We start from the raw sequence: 16,882 nt of genomic DNA, 5'->3' as shown, positions 1-16,882 counted from the left end.
CTTCCTGTGTTTGAAGGGACCTGAACTGGAACACACTGCAAGCCCTGGTGGCACCCCAGTACCTCCATTACCTTTTGGATACAGGATAGCTGCAGCTGAAGCCACTCAGTAATTCCTTGGATAGACACACTCATCCTTTGGTCCTCCCTCTCCCTCAGCACACAGAAAGCACCTGATTTTGTCACCTTGCCTCCTTAAACCTCCCAGGTAATACAGCTGACTTGTACAACATCTACAGTATGCATTTAAAACAGGAAACAGTTTGGAAAGTCTCCAAAGTGTCTAGTGCCAACTAAATTGACTTACCTGCACCAACACATTATTCTGGTTATTCCTACCACTACATTCCTTAAACAACAACAACGCATTGCCCAGATTAGCAAATTTAGCTTTGAAACATCCACAACATATTCTCTGAGGCCTTTCCTCCAACCATCTAGGCTACCATGCTTCTTAGGCCAGATGGAGACAGAAGTAACTGAGAGTTATCCCTACAGCCTTCCACACAAAAGGTAATGGCATCCTTACATTTCACAGCAGCTTTTAATCCAGCAGGTAAATTCAAGTGCAAACTCTTCAGAGAACTCAGTCATGACAAGGGTGAGATTCTTCCAACAGATGCCCTCTTCAGCTACTTATGATAAGCAACACCACTGAACTAAACCAGAATCCTTTCACATTCAGAGGTGAGAACGAAGCAACCCAAACCAGCATTACCTGTTTCCCCAGCCTTCCCTTGTCTTCAGTTTTCACATCTGTAGATTCATTAAAAATCCTGAGACACTCTTCCATTGGATCTGATTCAAAGTCCAAGTCTTTCTCCAGGATGGAATAATCAATGTCATCAGATGTTGAGGAAGATGATGACGACTTTGACAACTTAGAGCGCTTCACTTTCTTTGTCCCTTCGTTTTCACTCTCTGAGTCTGAACCACAGTCGCCACCATCCGAGTCCGAGCTCACGTCAAATAACTTGGATGGCAAAGGCCAGCCTTTGTCATCATCATCTCCACTCTCATCACCAAACAAATCAACATGACTCAAACTCTGCTGCTTCTGACCCTTCTTTGGATCTCCTTTTTCTACAGAACTGACCTTTTCTTTCTTTCGCTCCAGTGCCGGAGCCTTGGTCCCTTTCTCTTTGTTTTTATGACTGGAGGTTTCTTTACCATTTTTCGCATCAGCTGTTTTCAGCTTGGAGTCTTTCTTGCTGCTCCCCAGCTTCTCTGTGCTAGAGCCTTTGTTGACACCTTCACTCTTGCTTTTCCCTGAACTACTGCTGCCCAACTTGGATTTTTCTTTCTTAAGTCCATCTGCTTTCTCCAACTTGTGTTTTTCAGGTTTCTTTAAACTCCCATCAGTTTTCCCTTTGACACTTTTCTCTTTGCAGTTTTTCTCCTCATTCTTGGGTTTTAATTTTTCTTCCTTTTTGAGCACTTTGTCTTTTTCTGTACTTTTACTTTTCTCCTTCTTACCAAACTCATTTAGCCCAGGTGTTTTACTAACATCTGATTTCTTCCTTTTTGTTTTGTCTTTTGAGTCTTTGTTTTTATGCTCAATCTCCTGGCCGTTCTTACCAGCACACAATTTCCCTGCTTTTGCACTCTTGTCTGATGAGTTTTTAGCAAGGTTTTTCTGTGAACCTGGATGGTCTTCCATGCCATACTGCACCACCGTTTCTTTGCTATCCTGGGAAACAAAGTCATCCACCTTGGTGTTCTGCTCTTTGTGGGATAACCCATCGCTTGATTCGCTTTCAGAACCAGCTTTTGACTGGGAACTAACAGAAGTTCCCTTATATTCCACATCAGCCTCATCCTCAGAGGAAGAGAACCTGGCACACACTTCATCATCATCATCAAGTTCTTCACAGAGCCTCTTTCGTGAAGGAGAGTAAGACTCCTCATAACTGGGCACTCTACCCCTTTTGGACCCCTTTGGCTCCTTTGTCGTAGCTTTACTCAGAAGCCTCGCTGAGTAATTCGAAAGTGGGTCATATTCCAAGTCTGTAGAAGGCTTCGAGTCATCAATCACATATTTACTGTTAGTGACAGTGCTACTGTATTTTTTATTCTGTATTACAGCCTTGGGAACATATTCCAGTGAGCTCCCTTTAGATCGGGAAGCATCGAAAGTGTATTTACTTGACCGGCTAGCAGCAGCCAGAGGAGTAGGGTTGTAGTCCGAGTTATTATTAAAGTTGTAGCTAACTGGATTATACTCTAAGGAGGTAAAGGAATCATTCTGTGTCCCACCAGCTGACACAGGCGTATTTGAAATGAGCGAGGAGGCCTCTGAAGCACTCAACTCCTTTGTCGTTTCTAGCAGCTCCTCATACTTCTTCTGCTCTCTCTCCACTTCGTTTTTGACTGCCTCAATGGCTTTGTTGACCAGCTCCAGCTCCAGAATACCGGGTGTCACATCTGTCATGTCAGCCAGAGCGCCATCCTCCACCTCCAGCGAAGGCCGGGGCAGCTCGGGGTTGTAGGGATCATAGCCTCGCTCTACGAAAGAGAAAGAAAACAGAAGTTAATGCCAACAACTGAGGTACATTTTTCTCTGGAGTAAAATTCTTTAAAAAGTTATTTTTTAAGGTCTGCTCTTATCAAAACCCAGTACTGAAAGACACCACCAAAAGCCATGCTCTCAGCACCACAAAGCAAATGTTTGATACCTAAAGCCACAGTGATGTTCTCTGCTCAGCAGCAGGCGTGTGGCTAGACTGGATTTTACAAACTACTCCCAGGTCTTAAGGGCTAAAGATCTATTAACAAAGTGCTTTTATTACTCATGGAAAAGCTCCATTAAATTAAATATTCTTCAGGGCACCAACGAATAATCTTTGTATTAGGACCAAGAGGAGCGGAGTAGGAGCAGAATTATCTGCTTAATTCAGTGAAGCGACCGAGGGAGGAAAGAGGATTCCAGTGTGAAAACTGTGGATTAGGTTCTCACTTACTGATGCCAATGCCTAAAGCCCACTGAAAGCTTTCAATACTCCCCAAAGCTCAGGATTTCTCACGGCAGCTGCAGGAAAACCACTCTTATCTGACAAACTCAGTGCTGCTAGTAAGAAAAACACTACAGGAGCAAAGGCAACACGACTCAACCACACAGAACAACCCCCAAAATGGGAAAATGAAACACCCAGAACATTTCTCTTTTCTGACGTTTGTCTTTGCAGACAAGTCCCTTTGGTGGCCTGTCTTACATAGGCATTTCTAGGACTATGAACAGAGGATACACTTTGACCACGCTGCACAGCTCTACAGGAGCTGTTCTGGTGAGTGCTGGACCACCCTACAGAACTATGTGGAAATGGCAAAGCAACCTGTCCATGGGACAGCTTCCAACTGGACAGTCCATCAGAGCTCATCTTGAAAAGGGCATGCAAGCAGTTGTCACAAGCACAAACACACTCAATTCGCTGCCACGATATCCCAAACTCTCCCACCTTCCCAGCTCCTGGTGAAAAGGGAAAAGGATGTCACTTGCGCACGTGTAGTGACACAGAATAGGCAGGAAAGTACTTCCACCTTGAAATATTAGATTAGTAACATAGGAACTCAGCATTTAGGAAGCCAAGAGAAGTGACAGGTGAGTTAATAGCTGCTCTTTGATTTGGAACAGATTTCAATCCTTGTTTTATCATAGTGTCTCTGGATGCTGCTGTGCCAGAGGGACTTCTTGTTCTTTGCTAGGCCAGTAGTAGTAAAACTGGCTTTCCAGCTTGAGTATGCAGAAGAACAAGACAATAGGCAGAGAGATGAAAGATGGGAAAAAACCCAACCTGCCAGGTCAAAGAAGGATGACAGAATTCTTGTTAACAGCCAGAAACAAAGTGTTTACAGGGGCTGTTTCTACCACTCTCACAAGACTGAGCTTTCACTTGGATTGGGGGCTTTTTTAAGAGGATCCGTGACTGCACAGCTCCCTTGGTAATAAGAAAAGAACCCATCTCACAGTTGGCAGAGCCAGCCTCCAAGGGAAGCAGAGTAATAAAAGACTGGATTAAAATAAAGGCAACAGCTTCATAAAATACTTTTTAACCCCTTGGGTTTGCAAAGATATTTTGCCAAACCAATTAGCTGCTGACTGAGCAGGGACCCTGCGCAATCGCAGCCTGATGGCACCAGCTTCCAAAGGACAGCTTGAGCTGTGCCCAGGACCAGGAATGTGGGGAAAAAGGAACAAGGGGATGTATTTCTATAACTACCCCCACACACACACACCTATTACAAAGTGATTTACAACCAAGCCACAAAGAGCATTTTCAAAACTAGTGTCTGCTCATCCCCATTACAGCCAGCACAGCTGACACATGGCAGAAGGTGGCAGACCAGAGCACCTCAGTGCATGGTGAACACCAGACAGGTTGATATCCAGAGCCCACTTAGAAAAAGAAACCATGAAGAAATGCAAGTAACAAGGGAAAAAAGCCTAGATGCAAACAGCAGCACCATCAAGGCTAGTGTATGTAAATAGATTATTGGAACAATTAGGTGTAAATATTAGCCTAAGAGCCGATAAAGAACAGTCCTCCATACCCACCACTTCATTCCTTACCCCTTTGTGGCACATAACTCCATAGTGGTAGAGAAGCCAGTGCAGTGAAGACTGGAGGAGTCAGCTATTACCCTCTAACTCAAGATGGAGACCTAAAATTTAGGACAAGCATTGTTAAGGGAAGAGCTGAAAGTCTGGAACTGTGTGCAGAGACAAGTATATAGGTGGCCTGTAAAGAAACAGAGGCAAGAGTGTGGATCTAAAGACTTGCAAAATAAAAAGCCAAACACTCCCACACTAAAACTAACCAGAAAAAAAACAACCCAAACTACATAAAAAGACATCTTGTCCACATAGAAAAGCAAACAATTTTAAATCTATCAGGATACAGAGAAAATAGTGATAACCTAAGCACAGAACTGGAGAAAATAGAGATAACCTCAGCACAGACCTGGCGTCTGATGCTCTGCAGTTCATCTGTAGTAGAAAACTAATTGCACATTTCCTTTCAATGGAATGACCAGATGTAAAACTGCATTAGAATCTCTGAGAATGCCAGCAGGCTTTGAGACACTGGCATGAAAGAAAGAGCTCTTTTGTAGGCGTGTAGAGGCCTGATGGATTACCCACCACCGCTGATCAAAGGCTACCTTTCCCATGAAAGCCACTTGTGTAAGTGGGCTCCACGGTACTCATCAGGGCTGTCACCTTTGGCCATGATACATTTACAGGTAATGTAATGGAAACACAACCAGAAAGGGGTTTTATTTAAATATACACACACATATACATGGAGAGCCACAGACATACAAGTCTCCAAAGCCAGAGAAATCAAATATGCTGTCTGAAATCAGGCCACCTTTTCTAATGTCTAATTGTACTCCCAGGAAGCTATGAGAGGAAATGAAAGGAAAGGATCTCTAGGTAACCAAACCCAGGGCTACACAGGCAGGGACACAGCTACACCCCACACCCCTTCTTAAAACCTAGATACAAGAGTCAAAAAAGCTTCAGCTTCTGCATTTATTCCTCTCCATTTCAAACACTACTACAAATACCCATGGTGTAAAGAAAGCTATTCTGATAGACACAGTGTCTGCAGTACTTCTGCTGAAGCAAAAAGAGAGGCACCATGTAGTGAAATAACTTTGGGGATGGATGTAAAATTGAGCCTGTGCTGTCCTTTGAGAATCACAAGACAAGACTTGAGATGACAACTCCTTATAGGATTGCAAACGAAACTGCTATCAGGACACTTTAAAATACAAACAATTTTAATATATTAATGTACCTCAGACATATGGAATAGTCCTTCTGAGACACAAAAAAGGTGAAGTTAACATCAACACTATACAGAACAAGTGATCAATAATTTACAAAGAACTACACTGAACAATTTATTTCACCTAGAACTACTTTAGAATACACCAAAATGAACTGCACTCAAATCAGCCATTTCAGCCCAAAGTACAGAGAATCATAAATCAAGATTCTTCCAAAAATTAAGGTTGATTGGGGTTTTTTTCCTGGTTACAGTCCTGTTGGTTCTGGAAAATGAGGCCTCAGTTCCGAGGTGGAGCTGTTTTATTACAGCTTCTACAAGCTGACAACTCCTGGCTGTACACTGGTCCTTCGAGTTTGTGCAACAGGGAAAGGCAGTAAACAAAGGCTGACATCAAAGGAATAATGGCAGTCCAAGGTCACCTGTTTGATGTTCAAACTTACTTCACAGTGAATCATTCTGGAGAAAAAGATGTCCTTTTGTTTTCTCCAAGCACCCTACCAGTACAAATATTTCAGATGCTTTAAATACAGAAAAGCCTGAACGTGTGACGGGTACTGGTTGCAGGTTCTGGAAGAGGAGCCAAGCAATTGCATGGGGGCCGTGGATGACAACTACCTTGCTTCCAGATGTAACAGAGGTGCTAAGGAGCAGTGGCTGCTGCTAAACAAGAGGGAAGCAAACATGAGATACTCTCACACTTACAGCAATGAGGATCTCGGAACAGGAACGTTTGCTGGCCACACAGCAGAGGCACCAGCACAAGCCAAAGGACAGGGAACATTTCAAGCCCTGTCATCACTGAAGCCACCCATTCTCCTGGGTCACCTGGAGCTGGCAACAAAAGATCCATTCACTGGGAGAAAGGGGAAGGTGAAAGCTGTTGGGAGACCTCTTTGGAGAAAAGAAGAGCATTTTTACCTTAACGTCACCAGAGCAGCTCTGTTAGCTTAACAGCCTGCCTGTGTTTGCAGTGCCAGCACTTAGCAAATGGACCTTTGTGATTACAGAAAAATTAGCATTGGAAAATTATTTTAAGCTTTTTATTTAATGCACTGCAGAAGAGACGGCGGCTTCAAGAACAAAACGTTTCAGACAGGCTTCACCAGGAGGCTGAGTTCTGCTGCTTGCCAGAAGGAAAGAGCACAAAAGGAACAGCAGCTCTGGGTACAGAGCTCATCTGCGAGCACCCAAAGCAAGTTTCCAACAAATCATTTCACAATAAGATCCAACCACCTGGAAATAATTCACACTGAGATTTAAAACAGTACATTTCAAATAACCATCCAGAGTAAATGGGTTAGGAGGGCAGGTAAGAGGAGCTGAGAGAAATGCTTCACCTTTAAATAGAACACTAGTCCTAATGATTTATATATTTTTTTTTTTTGCTCCTTTTTCCTCTTTTAAATAGTAAATCTCATTATGAAAAAAATCAGTATAAAAAGCATCAATAACCTTGTACTGCTCTAAGAACATGAGGGAAGCAAGGTTTGAGAGGTATTACAGCCACTCTAGTCCAAGCTGGCCTCTCCTGATGCTCCCACTATCCATTTCACAGAACCCCAGCCCGGTTTGAGTTGATGGGACCTTAAAGCTCCTCCAGCTCCAGCCCCTGCCACGGGCAGGGACCCCTTCCACTGGAGCAGCTTGCTCCAAGCCCCTGTGTCCAACCTGCCCTTGAACACTGCCAGGGATGGGGCAGCCACAGCTTCTCTGGGCACCCTGTGCCAGCGCCTCAGCACCCTCACAGGGAAGAGCTTCTGCCTAAGAGCTCATCTCAGTCTCCCCTCTGGCAGGTTCAAGCCATTCCCCTTGGCCTGTCCCTACAGGCCCTTGGCCAAAGCTCTTCTCCAGGTTTTCTGGAGCCCCTTTAGGCACTGGAGCTGCTCTAAGGTCTCCCCTTAAGGACCCTTCCCTTCTACAGGCTGAAGAAGTAACAACTTCTGTTACTCCATGAGAGGTATCTGATGCCACAGCAACAAAGTACATCGTGAACCAACACAATCATTTCTTCAGTGGAAAAAAAGAAGCGAATATGAGAAAAGAAAGTCTTATATTAGCAAGGCTGAAAAAGGTTTGAACAGTCATCCATCACACTGTGGTATTTTTAAACCTGCTGCGACAAAGCCTGCTTTAGGTCAGGGTATGGTTTCACCAGGTGTTGTTGGCCAATGTAAGCTCTCGGGTTCTATGTAAGACCAGGGGGTTCTCCAGCTAGTGCCACAACCAGCGCAGGGAGGAGTGGGTCACACCGAGGGACGAGAGCAGCCAGACACCATCCTTGTATGAGCCATGAGCTATTAGCTCAGCTCAGCCTCCCAGGACTGCTGACACACTGCGGTCAGAGAGGAGACACAGACCTGCATGAGTGCTTCAATCCAGCTCCAGCATGGGCCATGTTTCTCCCAAGCAGGCAGCACTATCATGGAACAACTCAGGTAGGAGAACGTTAAGGCACACCCCTCAAAGCAGCTCAGACAGCAACACCTCCCATTTTAGTGCAGAAAACACAACTTTGTCCATTTTTGTCTCTGGCACAGCAGAAGAGACATCTAAAAGGCCCTCAAGCTACTGAACTTGGTGGCTTCACCCTCTCGATAGCCTCACAGATAGTCCTGGAGGACAGCTGGGACCACCATGGCTCCACACAGCAACATTAGTTAAGTATGAGGCTGCAGAAGCCAGAACACGATGGTCAGGCCCATGCAAAAGCCATCATTTACATTCCTGCATGGCCACAGTGATGGATGGTCCCACCCGCCCTGGTGCTAACACAACAGTGGGAGGCAAAGAACATCAGAGGCAAGTCACAAGTGGTGTCTCACCATTTTAATCTGGATACTCAATGTTTGGATTCTTTGGAGATTTTTCCACTCCCTCTCTCATTTTACCTTTAAAGTTATTCCTCAATATATAAGAAAAGTTGAAATTCTGTTGGGAAAAAAAAAACATAACAAGGGGTTTATTTTTTGTGTTTCTGGGAAAAAGGTCAGGGAAATATTTCCCTATCTCCAGTAAAACTAAGGATTTACTCCAAGACTCAGTTACCAGAGCAAGTCATCCTTGCAAAGAAGCAGAAGGAAAAGAAAAAGAAAAGAAGTATTTCAAGTATCCTGCTGTCTTCTTTTCCCTCTGTTCAGCTCCACCTTAAGAACTTCCTTTGCCCAGCATGGTCACAAGCAGCAACACTTCACCTCACTCACCATTCCCTTCATTTCAGCCGCCTTCTGGCTCGCTCAAGATAAGTTATCAACACCTGACTTTTTTCTTTCATTATTTTGGGTAAAGAATTCCCATTTAAGTTTAAAAAAAAAACAAAAACAAAACTACAGGATTTCAACACAGTCAAAGTAGACACTTTTAAAAACAATACTCAAAACTAAAGAAAAGCACTTTTCAAGCCCTATTCCATTTAAGAAACTTCAGCTGAGACTTATGAAGGGCTAGAACCAAAACTTACACAGCTTTTAAAACTTGTCCAGCTTTAGTTAATTCAAAAGCTGGAATTCCACAATTCCTTTACAACTCGGCCACCTGCAGCTCCGGACCCTTGAGCAGCAAACCCAACACACTGCCTGCTCCTCAGCGCAGATCTTCTCTTTCATAAAGAGGCCGTATATCCCACAGGGCAATGAAAATCCTGGTGCAACAAAACCCTCTCAAAGCAGAGCTGAGGTTTTTGCATCCTCCCTCTACTTCAGAGGCAGATGGAAGCCTGAGGAACCAAGGTGTCACATTAAATGAATGGCTAACACGTGAAAACCTCTCTGAAGAAGGCCCTTCTCTTGCAGTTGCTTCTTCACGTCCTGCAACCCACACAAAAAACCCAAGTTCACTCCACAGTTAAGTCAAAAACTTCAAAGAATTACCTGAGCTCCCCGTGGTTAATAAATACTGCAGATATTTGTTCATGCTGTACTTGAGGCTTTTAATACCTGCTTGGTGCTGCTAAGACACTCCAGCAAAGGCTTCTGGCACAACCCCGCTGCCCATGTGCTGACAAAGCACTCTCTGGGCTACGGAGATAATTAGGGCAGGACTTCCCAAGCCAAAGTCCCGCCTTCACCCTCATTTACTCCCAAATGGGACTGGGTTTTACTCGAGTGTCTGTAGGGGTTTTTGGACTGTTTGCTTCTTTCGCAGCACTACCATCAGCTTGGGGGATCTTTTGATCTCACTTTCCCAACCGTACGCTTTGATTTGGACTTGATTTGAGCAACACGAGCTGGCACACGCAATGGTCTCCCCAAAGAACGATCCCCAGGGTCATGCTGCGAGATCTCATTGAGCCCACAAAGCAGCTCACTTCCCAGCCAGTGCCCAACACTACCCCACTTCTCCAGCCCCACATTCCGTGCTCAGTCCCAGCAGGGAAGGAAGCTGCAGGGGAGGGAGATGACCCGACCTGGCCCTGCCTGTTAGTGCCTGCCTCTGCCTGCCTGCACCCAGAGCTGCTGCCTTGCTGGTACTGGGTGAGCTGCCACACTGGGCTGGCACCTCACATCCGCCTCACCCAGCACTGGGAAAGTGGTTTGGCAAACCCTGGACCAATGAGTTGTGATTTCCATTTCCTCAGCGCTAACGCAGCCCTGCAGTGCTCGATTAGGGGAGGAAAGGAGGGCTACAAAGATGATCAAGAGGCTGAAGCAGCTCTGCTCTGGAGCCAGGCTGAGAGAGCTGGGCTGGGGCAGCCTGGAGAGGAGAAGGCTCCTGAAGGGGAGACCTGAGAGCAGCTCCAGTGCCTGAAGGGGCTGCAGGGAACCTGGAGAGGGGCGCTTTGGAGAAGGGCCTGTAGGGACAGGCCAAGGAGAATGACTTTAACCTGCCAGAGGGGAGAGTGAGATGAGCTCTTAGGCAGAAGCTCTTCCCTGGGAGGGTGCTGAGGCGCTGGCACAGGGTGCCCAGAGAAGCTGTGGCTGCCCCATCCCTGGCAGTGTTCAAGGCCAGGTTGGACACAGGGGCTTGGAGCAAGCTGCTCCAGTGGAAAGGGTCCCTGCCCGTGGCAGGGCTTGGAGCTGGAGGAGCTTTAAGGTCCCTTCCAACCCAAACCGGGCTGGGATTCAACAATTCTATGAAAAATCGGAGGAAGTGTTTAAATGTCAGGTAAGATATTCCACACTGGAGAGAGAAATCCCATCAGAGGAGACAAAGGGCTCCTGTGGCAGGCAGAGAGCAGGCAGCTCACACACACATTCAAAACTGCAGCACCTCCAACACCAAGGCAGGTCACTGCACCTTTAGCCTTCAAAATCCTCCCGGCTTGACAGAGATTTGCTCCCACCTCCTGCTTTTCACACGTCTGTAACCGGAGCAAGGAAGAGCCACACACAAGCTCAGGACCAAGTCTCCCCACCTGCAGAAAGACCAGAACTTGGCAGTGCCCCATCAGCCCACACTGAAATCCCAACACAGAGAGCAGCTGCAGCTGAGCACCCACAGGAAACCTGCCACCACTGACAGGGTATGTGACCAGAAATCCCCAACCACTGGGAAGCCACCACGCTGATGGCCATGAGGAGGCATGGCCCGACCTTACCATCACATGGGGTTTCTGTTCTTCATTTCAGAACTCAGTAAGGAAAAAAACATCCACTGGTGACATTTTGGTCATTTCTGGCCTAAAAAAAACAATTGGGGGGTGGGGAAGCAGTATGAGCAATGTCCCCACATGCTACAGCACCCAACAACGCTCAGCCACCCCATTTCCTCTCCCATAATGAAGGCAGTTAAGAAATTTCCATCTCATTCCATTTCCCTGTGGCAAATACAACAATAAAAGCTCTTTCCTACAAGAATCTCAAGAAGGAAAATGCATCTGTAAAGGCTTTCTTACTCCTCCTTTCTACACACGGTGTGAACCTGCACTGCAATATAAGTAATGTAAAGGCAATCTTAGACAAAGCAGAGAGGCTGCTCCCACCAAACATGGCAGAGTTTAATGTGCAGCCCCTCAGTAATGTGCTGTATTGGGAACCTGACCAGCGAAGAAGACAACAGCCTTGATCCCGTGGTGCCACATGGGCTGAGAAGGATTAAATCTGGGGGTTCGCATTTACAGAGCCTCTTTAGGTTTTACCAAATATTATTTGGAACAGCATTTTAGGTACACATCACAGCTATCCCACGTGGTTGCTTTTTGAATGAAGGCTCTGAAGAAGGGAGAAGCAAAGTGTCTTCCTACACCAGCGCCAGGATCAGCAGGGTTAAAGCTGGGGAGATAAGTCTAAGTATTTCTCTGCAACTGACCTGGGCCAACAGGAGCCAGTGTTACAGCAGCTTAACTTGTGGGCTGGGGAGTGCAAATCACAGGGTACCAAACCAACCCATCCAGACACCTTTCAAAGATGCCATCAGCAAAGCCTTGCCCACCCAAATACAAAATCCACACAGCAAGAAAACTGCTCCACCACCTCTGACCGTAACAGAAAAATGCCTAGCAACTGCCAAGACACACCAGTCTTAAGTATTTCGAGCTGGGTGCTGAAAGCTTTGCTCATGCTGACACAAGGATCAGAGCAGACAAAGAGGAACTTGGACCTCTCAACCTGGATGCAGCTTTTGGCTCCGGACTGAAAAAAACATCCACCTCCTATGCATCTCCTGACAGCTACCATCAAACCAAAGAGCTGGTTTCCTTAAGATATTTATGAGGAGACGTATTACAATTCTTTTATGTCTTTCAGCATACTCAGGACCTAGACTTTAAAGAGAGCCCTATTTTTCTCCTCTACAGCTCTTGAAGAGATGCTTTTAGGACTGAAGGCAGTTCTTCCCTCCTACTTACACAGCATGCTTTCAAAGCACTTCACACACATTCAATAATCTTTTCATCCTGCTCTGAAGCAGGTGGGGTTTAGTCATTTTGTAGCTGGAAAAAGCACTTCAGCCAAGTCAGGATGAGAATCTGCGATCGCCAGATTCCCAGTCCTCCCCAGGCTCACACCCCACTTCCCAGCCCACCAACACTGCTGCGGAGATAGGGATGCATGCTGCCATCCCAGCACCTTCCTCAGCTTTCAGCCAGCCCTGGATTTCCACAAGCTTCCAGGCAGCCCCAGTCTTTTACCATGCAGGCAGATACCTGCAGTAAAGACAAGGGAACAGATCTCCAGTATCATATATTCCAGAGCTCAGAAATGTGCCCTAGCCCATTGGCTCCCTCCTCACCTGACAAGTTTGTATTTACTGAGCTGCTTTCAGAGGAGAAGAAAAGGGAATGCTGCAATATGCGAACAGCAGCAGGCAGGGGGGAACTCAGGCCTCCTGCTGCTGCTGATCTAACAGGCATGAAGGCCTCTTCACCACTATCTTCCAGTGGCTGGGACCATAAGAGCACTGTATGAAAAATAAGGATCATCTATTATGAACAACTGAACAGACCACTCTTCAGCAAGTCTGGATTGAGGGGTGGGGGGAACAAAGAAAAGGGGAACAGTGCTATGTCCCAATTAATTCCTCTTTTCACCTCCTCTCTGCTCCATCTGGCATGCATCCACAGCCTCCTCCCACCACAGCCTGGCAAGGCCAGCTCCACTCCTCAGCTTTCAAAAGCTATTTTCAAGGCTACAGAAGATCTACTAAGAGTTTTGGGGTTACTGCCAGTGCTACAGTGATCCTTAAACATCAAAGTCAGCATCAGTTTCAAATCAATATGCTTAGAAGGCTGGTTCTTTAGATGTTACCCTTTTTTCTAAGCACTGTACCAGAAAACTATAACTCTTGGTGTAGATAACTTTTTTTGCCAAAGCAGGTGGGTATGTTTTCAAAGCTTATTTCTTGAGTGACACGTTTAAATAGGTCAAATATGCCCAAGTGCACTGTTATAAAGCTACTTTAAAACAAGACAGGCTTCCGTTGGCTGAGAACCTGCTCTCAAGAAGATGGTTGCCTGACTGCCAGCTAAACTACTACACCCTCTAGTGTAAATCTTAAATACATCCTTCCAGGCTAGATGAGCTTCAGACAGAGGAAAAGACAGGAGCTCTCCGACCTGAACCCTTCAGATGAAGCTAAGCCATAGCACTGCTTACAAAATAACTGCCAAAGCCTCCTCTGCTCCTATAGAAACCAGGCCCCTTTCGCAAGGCCAGCAGAGTCCTTTCTAAAGGCAGCACTCTGCAGCAGCTTCCATTTCTCAATCGAAACCAACATAGCAAAAATGGCTCAAATCCGACACTGAGCAGAGGCAGAACTTACGGATCCCTGTTTATGACAGCTGTGTCATACATTAGAGGCCAAGAGTTTGGGAAAGGGGGCAGGAAGAGGCACGGAGCCGGTGGTGGGATGTGGGAGGCAGCAGGCTGGAAGTTAAGCTTTATGATCCTGTTCTTTCACAAGTGGCAGATATTTCTACCCAGGAAAACTAAGCCACACTCTAGCTTTTGTTTTTCAAAAGCCAGAGCTTCTTCTAGAGCCCTAACACCACAATTAAACCCCTCTCACTCCCCAGAACACCAGTTCTCCTGAGGCATGAACATCCAAGCCAGGCCTAACAAGACACTGAGATGGTTTCTTTCTTGCCATTCACACTCAACTCTTGCATTAACACTTTTCAGATGGTATTAGAAGCTGCACACACTTTCCAGGTGCACCAGGAGGTTTTACTGAAGACCAACCTTCACTTCCCCGTTTCGAAAACCAAAACCAGCACCCGTTCTTATTTAGTACAGCAGCATCTGTTTCAGACCCAAATGAGCAAGTCTGATTCCAAAACTGACTCGTTATAGGTCTTTAGAGAGAAATAGGAACAGTAAACCGAAAGAGGACTGCATCAAGCACCTACAGAACCACCCTGAAGGGTCATAGGGACCTTTTCAAATGCAAAAGAACACTGAAAGAGGTGAAATCTTTTGTCTTTCTAACACGACATCGGTCTGCCTGTGACAGGCCTGAGTAAGCTTCCTTTATTTTCAACTAAACCACAGTCGTGGTAAGTTGACCTGGTAACCAGGAGCCACAAAGAATTAATGGTCTTCCAAACTTCTGGATAACCTGAAGTTAGGCAAACACAATAAAAAACCCCGTAACTTGTGCTTTATTTTGACAACTTCCGCTTCAGGTTGTTAAGAGACCATGCACACCAGCAAGAACACCTGCTGAAATAACAAAGTGTTAACAAAACGAAAGCAAGCAGCATTCTTCTAAGGAGAGGAATAAAAGCTTTTCTCTCCAAATAAAATAAAGAGATCAGCAAATAATGTAAGTAAAACAACAAGAGTTGCTGGAAGAACAGAGGAGAATAGCTCAGTAGCTCTTTGGTAGACAAGCTTCGAGAAGCCTCGCAGCACTCCATGCCTTACTCCAGTCCTCACGAGGAGGGGCTCCAGCTCACCACAGCCCTGCAGGGCAACCCACCAGGACTGGGCTAGAAAACCCATCTCCTCCAGGTCCCCAAATCCATGCACCTCCTGCAGGGATGTGACAGCACAGTTATTGTCAGCAGTGGTTTGCAAGGCACAATGACACCTCATTGCCACGTGAGCCAGGTTGCCCGGAGGGACAAAGAAAGGGACCAGAAGAGAGCTGTCCTCTTGCAGCCTCCATCAGGCTGTCCTCAGGCAAGCAGGTACTTTGTAAAGCTGCTCATCACCTCCCCTGTGTCAGATAGCAACTGCAGGATGCCACCGATGATGAGGCGCGGGAGGCACCCGCCTCTCTCACACCAAAAGGGGCAAAAAAGCCCCTTCAGACCCTCCTCCAGATGCAACAAGAGGTGACAAGCAAGGGCCCAGAGCGCGGGCAGGGCCGAGCACAGGCAAACACAAGAGCTCAGGGGCAAGGGGGACGCACCTGGGTGATGGGGATACACCGCACTCGAGAGGGGCTTGAAGGGGAAACACGAGAGCCCCGCGGGCAGGTGGGATTTAGAGGACTCAGAGGCAGATTCAGGCCCTGGAGGGCGGGCGGGCGTGAGGAGGAGGAAGGACACGGTCCTGCCCTTGCCAGGGGAGGACACGCTGCTGCTGCGAGGTAGGGACTGGGTGGGGAGCGGCGCAGGGCCGGGACCAACCCCAGTCCGAGCAGGGAGAACGACAAACGGAGGGGAAGGAGGTACCGCGGCCCAGGGAGCCGGGCCGGGCCGGGGCCGTACCTGCGCCGTGACCGACTGCGAGCCCCGAGACGGGGCCACCGGAGGCTCCGCACCGCGCCGCCGCCGCCGCCACCGGGGGGTGCCGGAAGTGGCAGTAGGGCCGGCGGCAGGGTGGGCCCCCGCCCGGGCCCCCGGCGTTGAGGAACGGGCAGTCGATGCCGCGGAAGTAGCCGGTGGATCTCAACATCCCGCCGGCTGCGGGGCGGGGCGCGGGGCCGGGGATGGAGGAGGAGCGGGCGGCGACAACGCGCTCCCGCCTCACACCGCCGGTACCGGCCCCGCCGCCATCTTGGAACTGCCAGGCCCAGCAGCGAGGCCCCCGCGACGCCGCTGCCCGCACAGGGCTGCCCGCAGCGCGCCTGAGCGCGGCGAGGGGCGGGGCCACGGGGCAGGGCGGGGCGAGGGGACGCGGCGGGAGCCTGAGGGGATAATGGCGGCCGCGGGGCGGCGGAGGCGCTGAGGGAGGTTGGGTTGCGTGTGGGGCGGCCAATGGCAACCTCATGGAGCTGGGCAAAGCCGAGTGCGAGGTCCTGCAGCTGGGTCGGGGCAAACCCAGGCACAGATGCAGGTTGGGAGGAGAAGAGATTCAGAGCAGTCCTGAGGAGAGGGACTTGGGGTGTTGGTCGGTGAGAAACTGAACACGAGCCCAGAAACCAACCGTATCGTGGGGTGCCTCCAAAGGAACGTGAGCAGCAGGGCGAAGGAGGGGATCCTGCCCCTCTGCTCTGCTCTCCTGAGACCCCACTGGCAGCACTGGGTGCAGTGCTGGTGTCCTCAGCACAAGGACATGGAGCTGGTGGAGCCAGCACAGAGGAGGCCATGAGGATGCTCAGGGGCTGGAGCAGCTCCTGCATGGAGCCAGGCTGAGAACGCTGGGGCTGTGAAATACGAACTCACTCCTCTACACGAGATAACAAGGTTTTATTGAGGGACAAAGTCAAAGCAAAAGCAACAGTGCTGCGCGCATGACAGGAGCCAGAGGCGCAAGTGATTAGTGTTTGTTT

At 47.9% G+C, this 16,882-nt stretch overlaps 1 protein-coding gene across 4 annotated transcripts in view; it reads right to left on the bottom strand.

Annotated features, from left to right (window-relative positions):
- Nucleotides 1-16,201, bottom strand: part of REXO1 (RNA exonuclease 1 homolog) — a 38,926-nt gene extending 22,725 nt beyond the window's left edge. The window contains exons 1-2 of one of the 4 annotated variants that reach the window (XM_062628182.1): nt 15,879-16,201; nt 718-2,504 (exon numbers count right to left, since the gene is read on the bottom strand). In XM_062628182.1, coding sequence (XP_062484166.1) covers nt 718-2,504; nt 15,879-16,065 — 1,974 coding nt within the window. In that variant the 5' untranslated portion in view covers nt 16,066-16,201. Of the gene's footprint in view, nt 1-717; nt 2,505-4,566; nt 4,659-6,493; nt 6,665-9,657; nt 9,863-15,878 lie in introns of those variants that run through there. The other 3 variants (XM_062628183.1, XM_062628185.1, XM_062628184.1) reach the window with 3 other exon arrangements.
- Nucleotides 16,202-16,882: the final 681 nt, after the last annotated feature.

This window comes from Pezoporus occidentalis, unplaced genomic scaffold (genome assembly GCF_034315485.1).
Source record: "Pezoporus occidentalis ecotype Australia unplaced genomic scaffold, CSIRO_AGI_Poc_V1 ctg310, whole genome shotgun sequence".
Lineage (NCBI taxonomy): Eukaryota > Metazoa > Chordata > Aves > Psittaciformes > Psittacidae > Pezoporus > Pezoporus occidentalis.
This window is presented reverse-complemented; position numbering and strand designations above follow the sequence as displayed.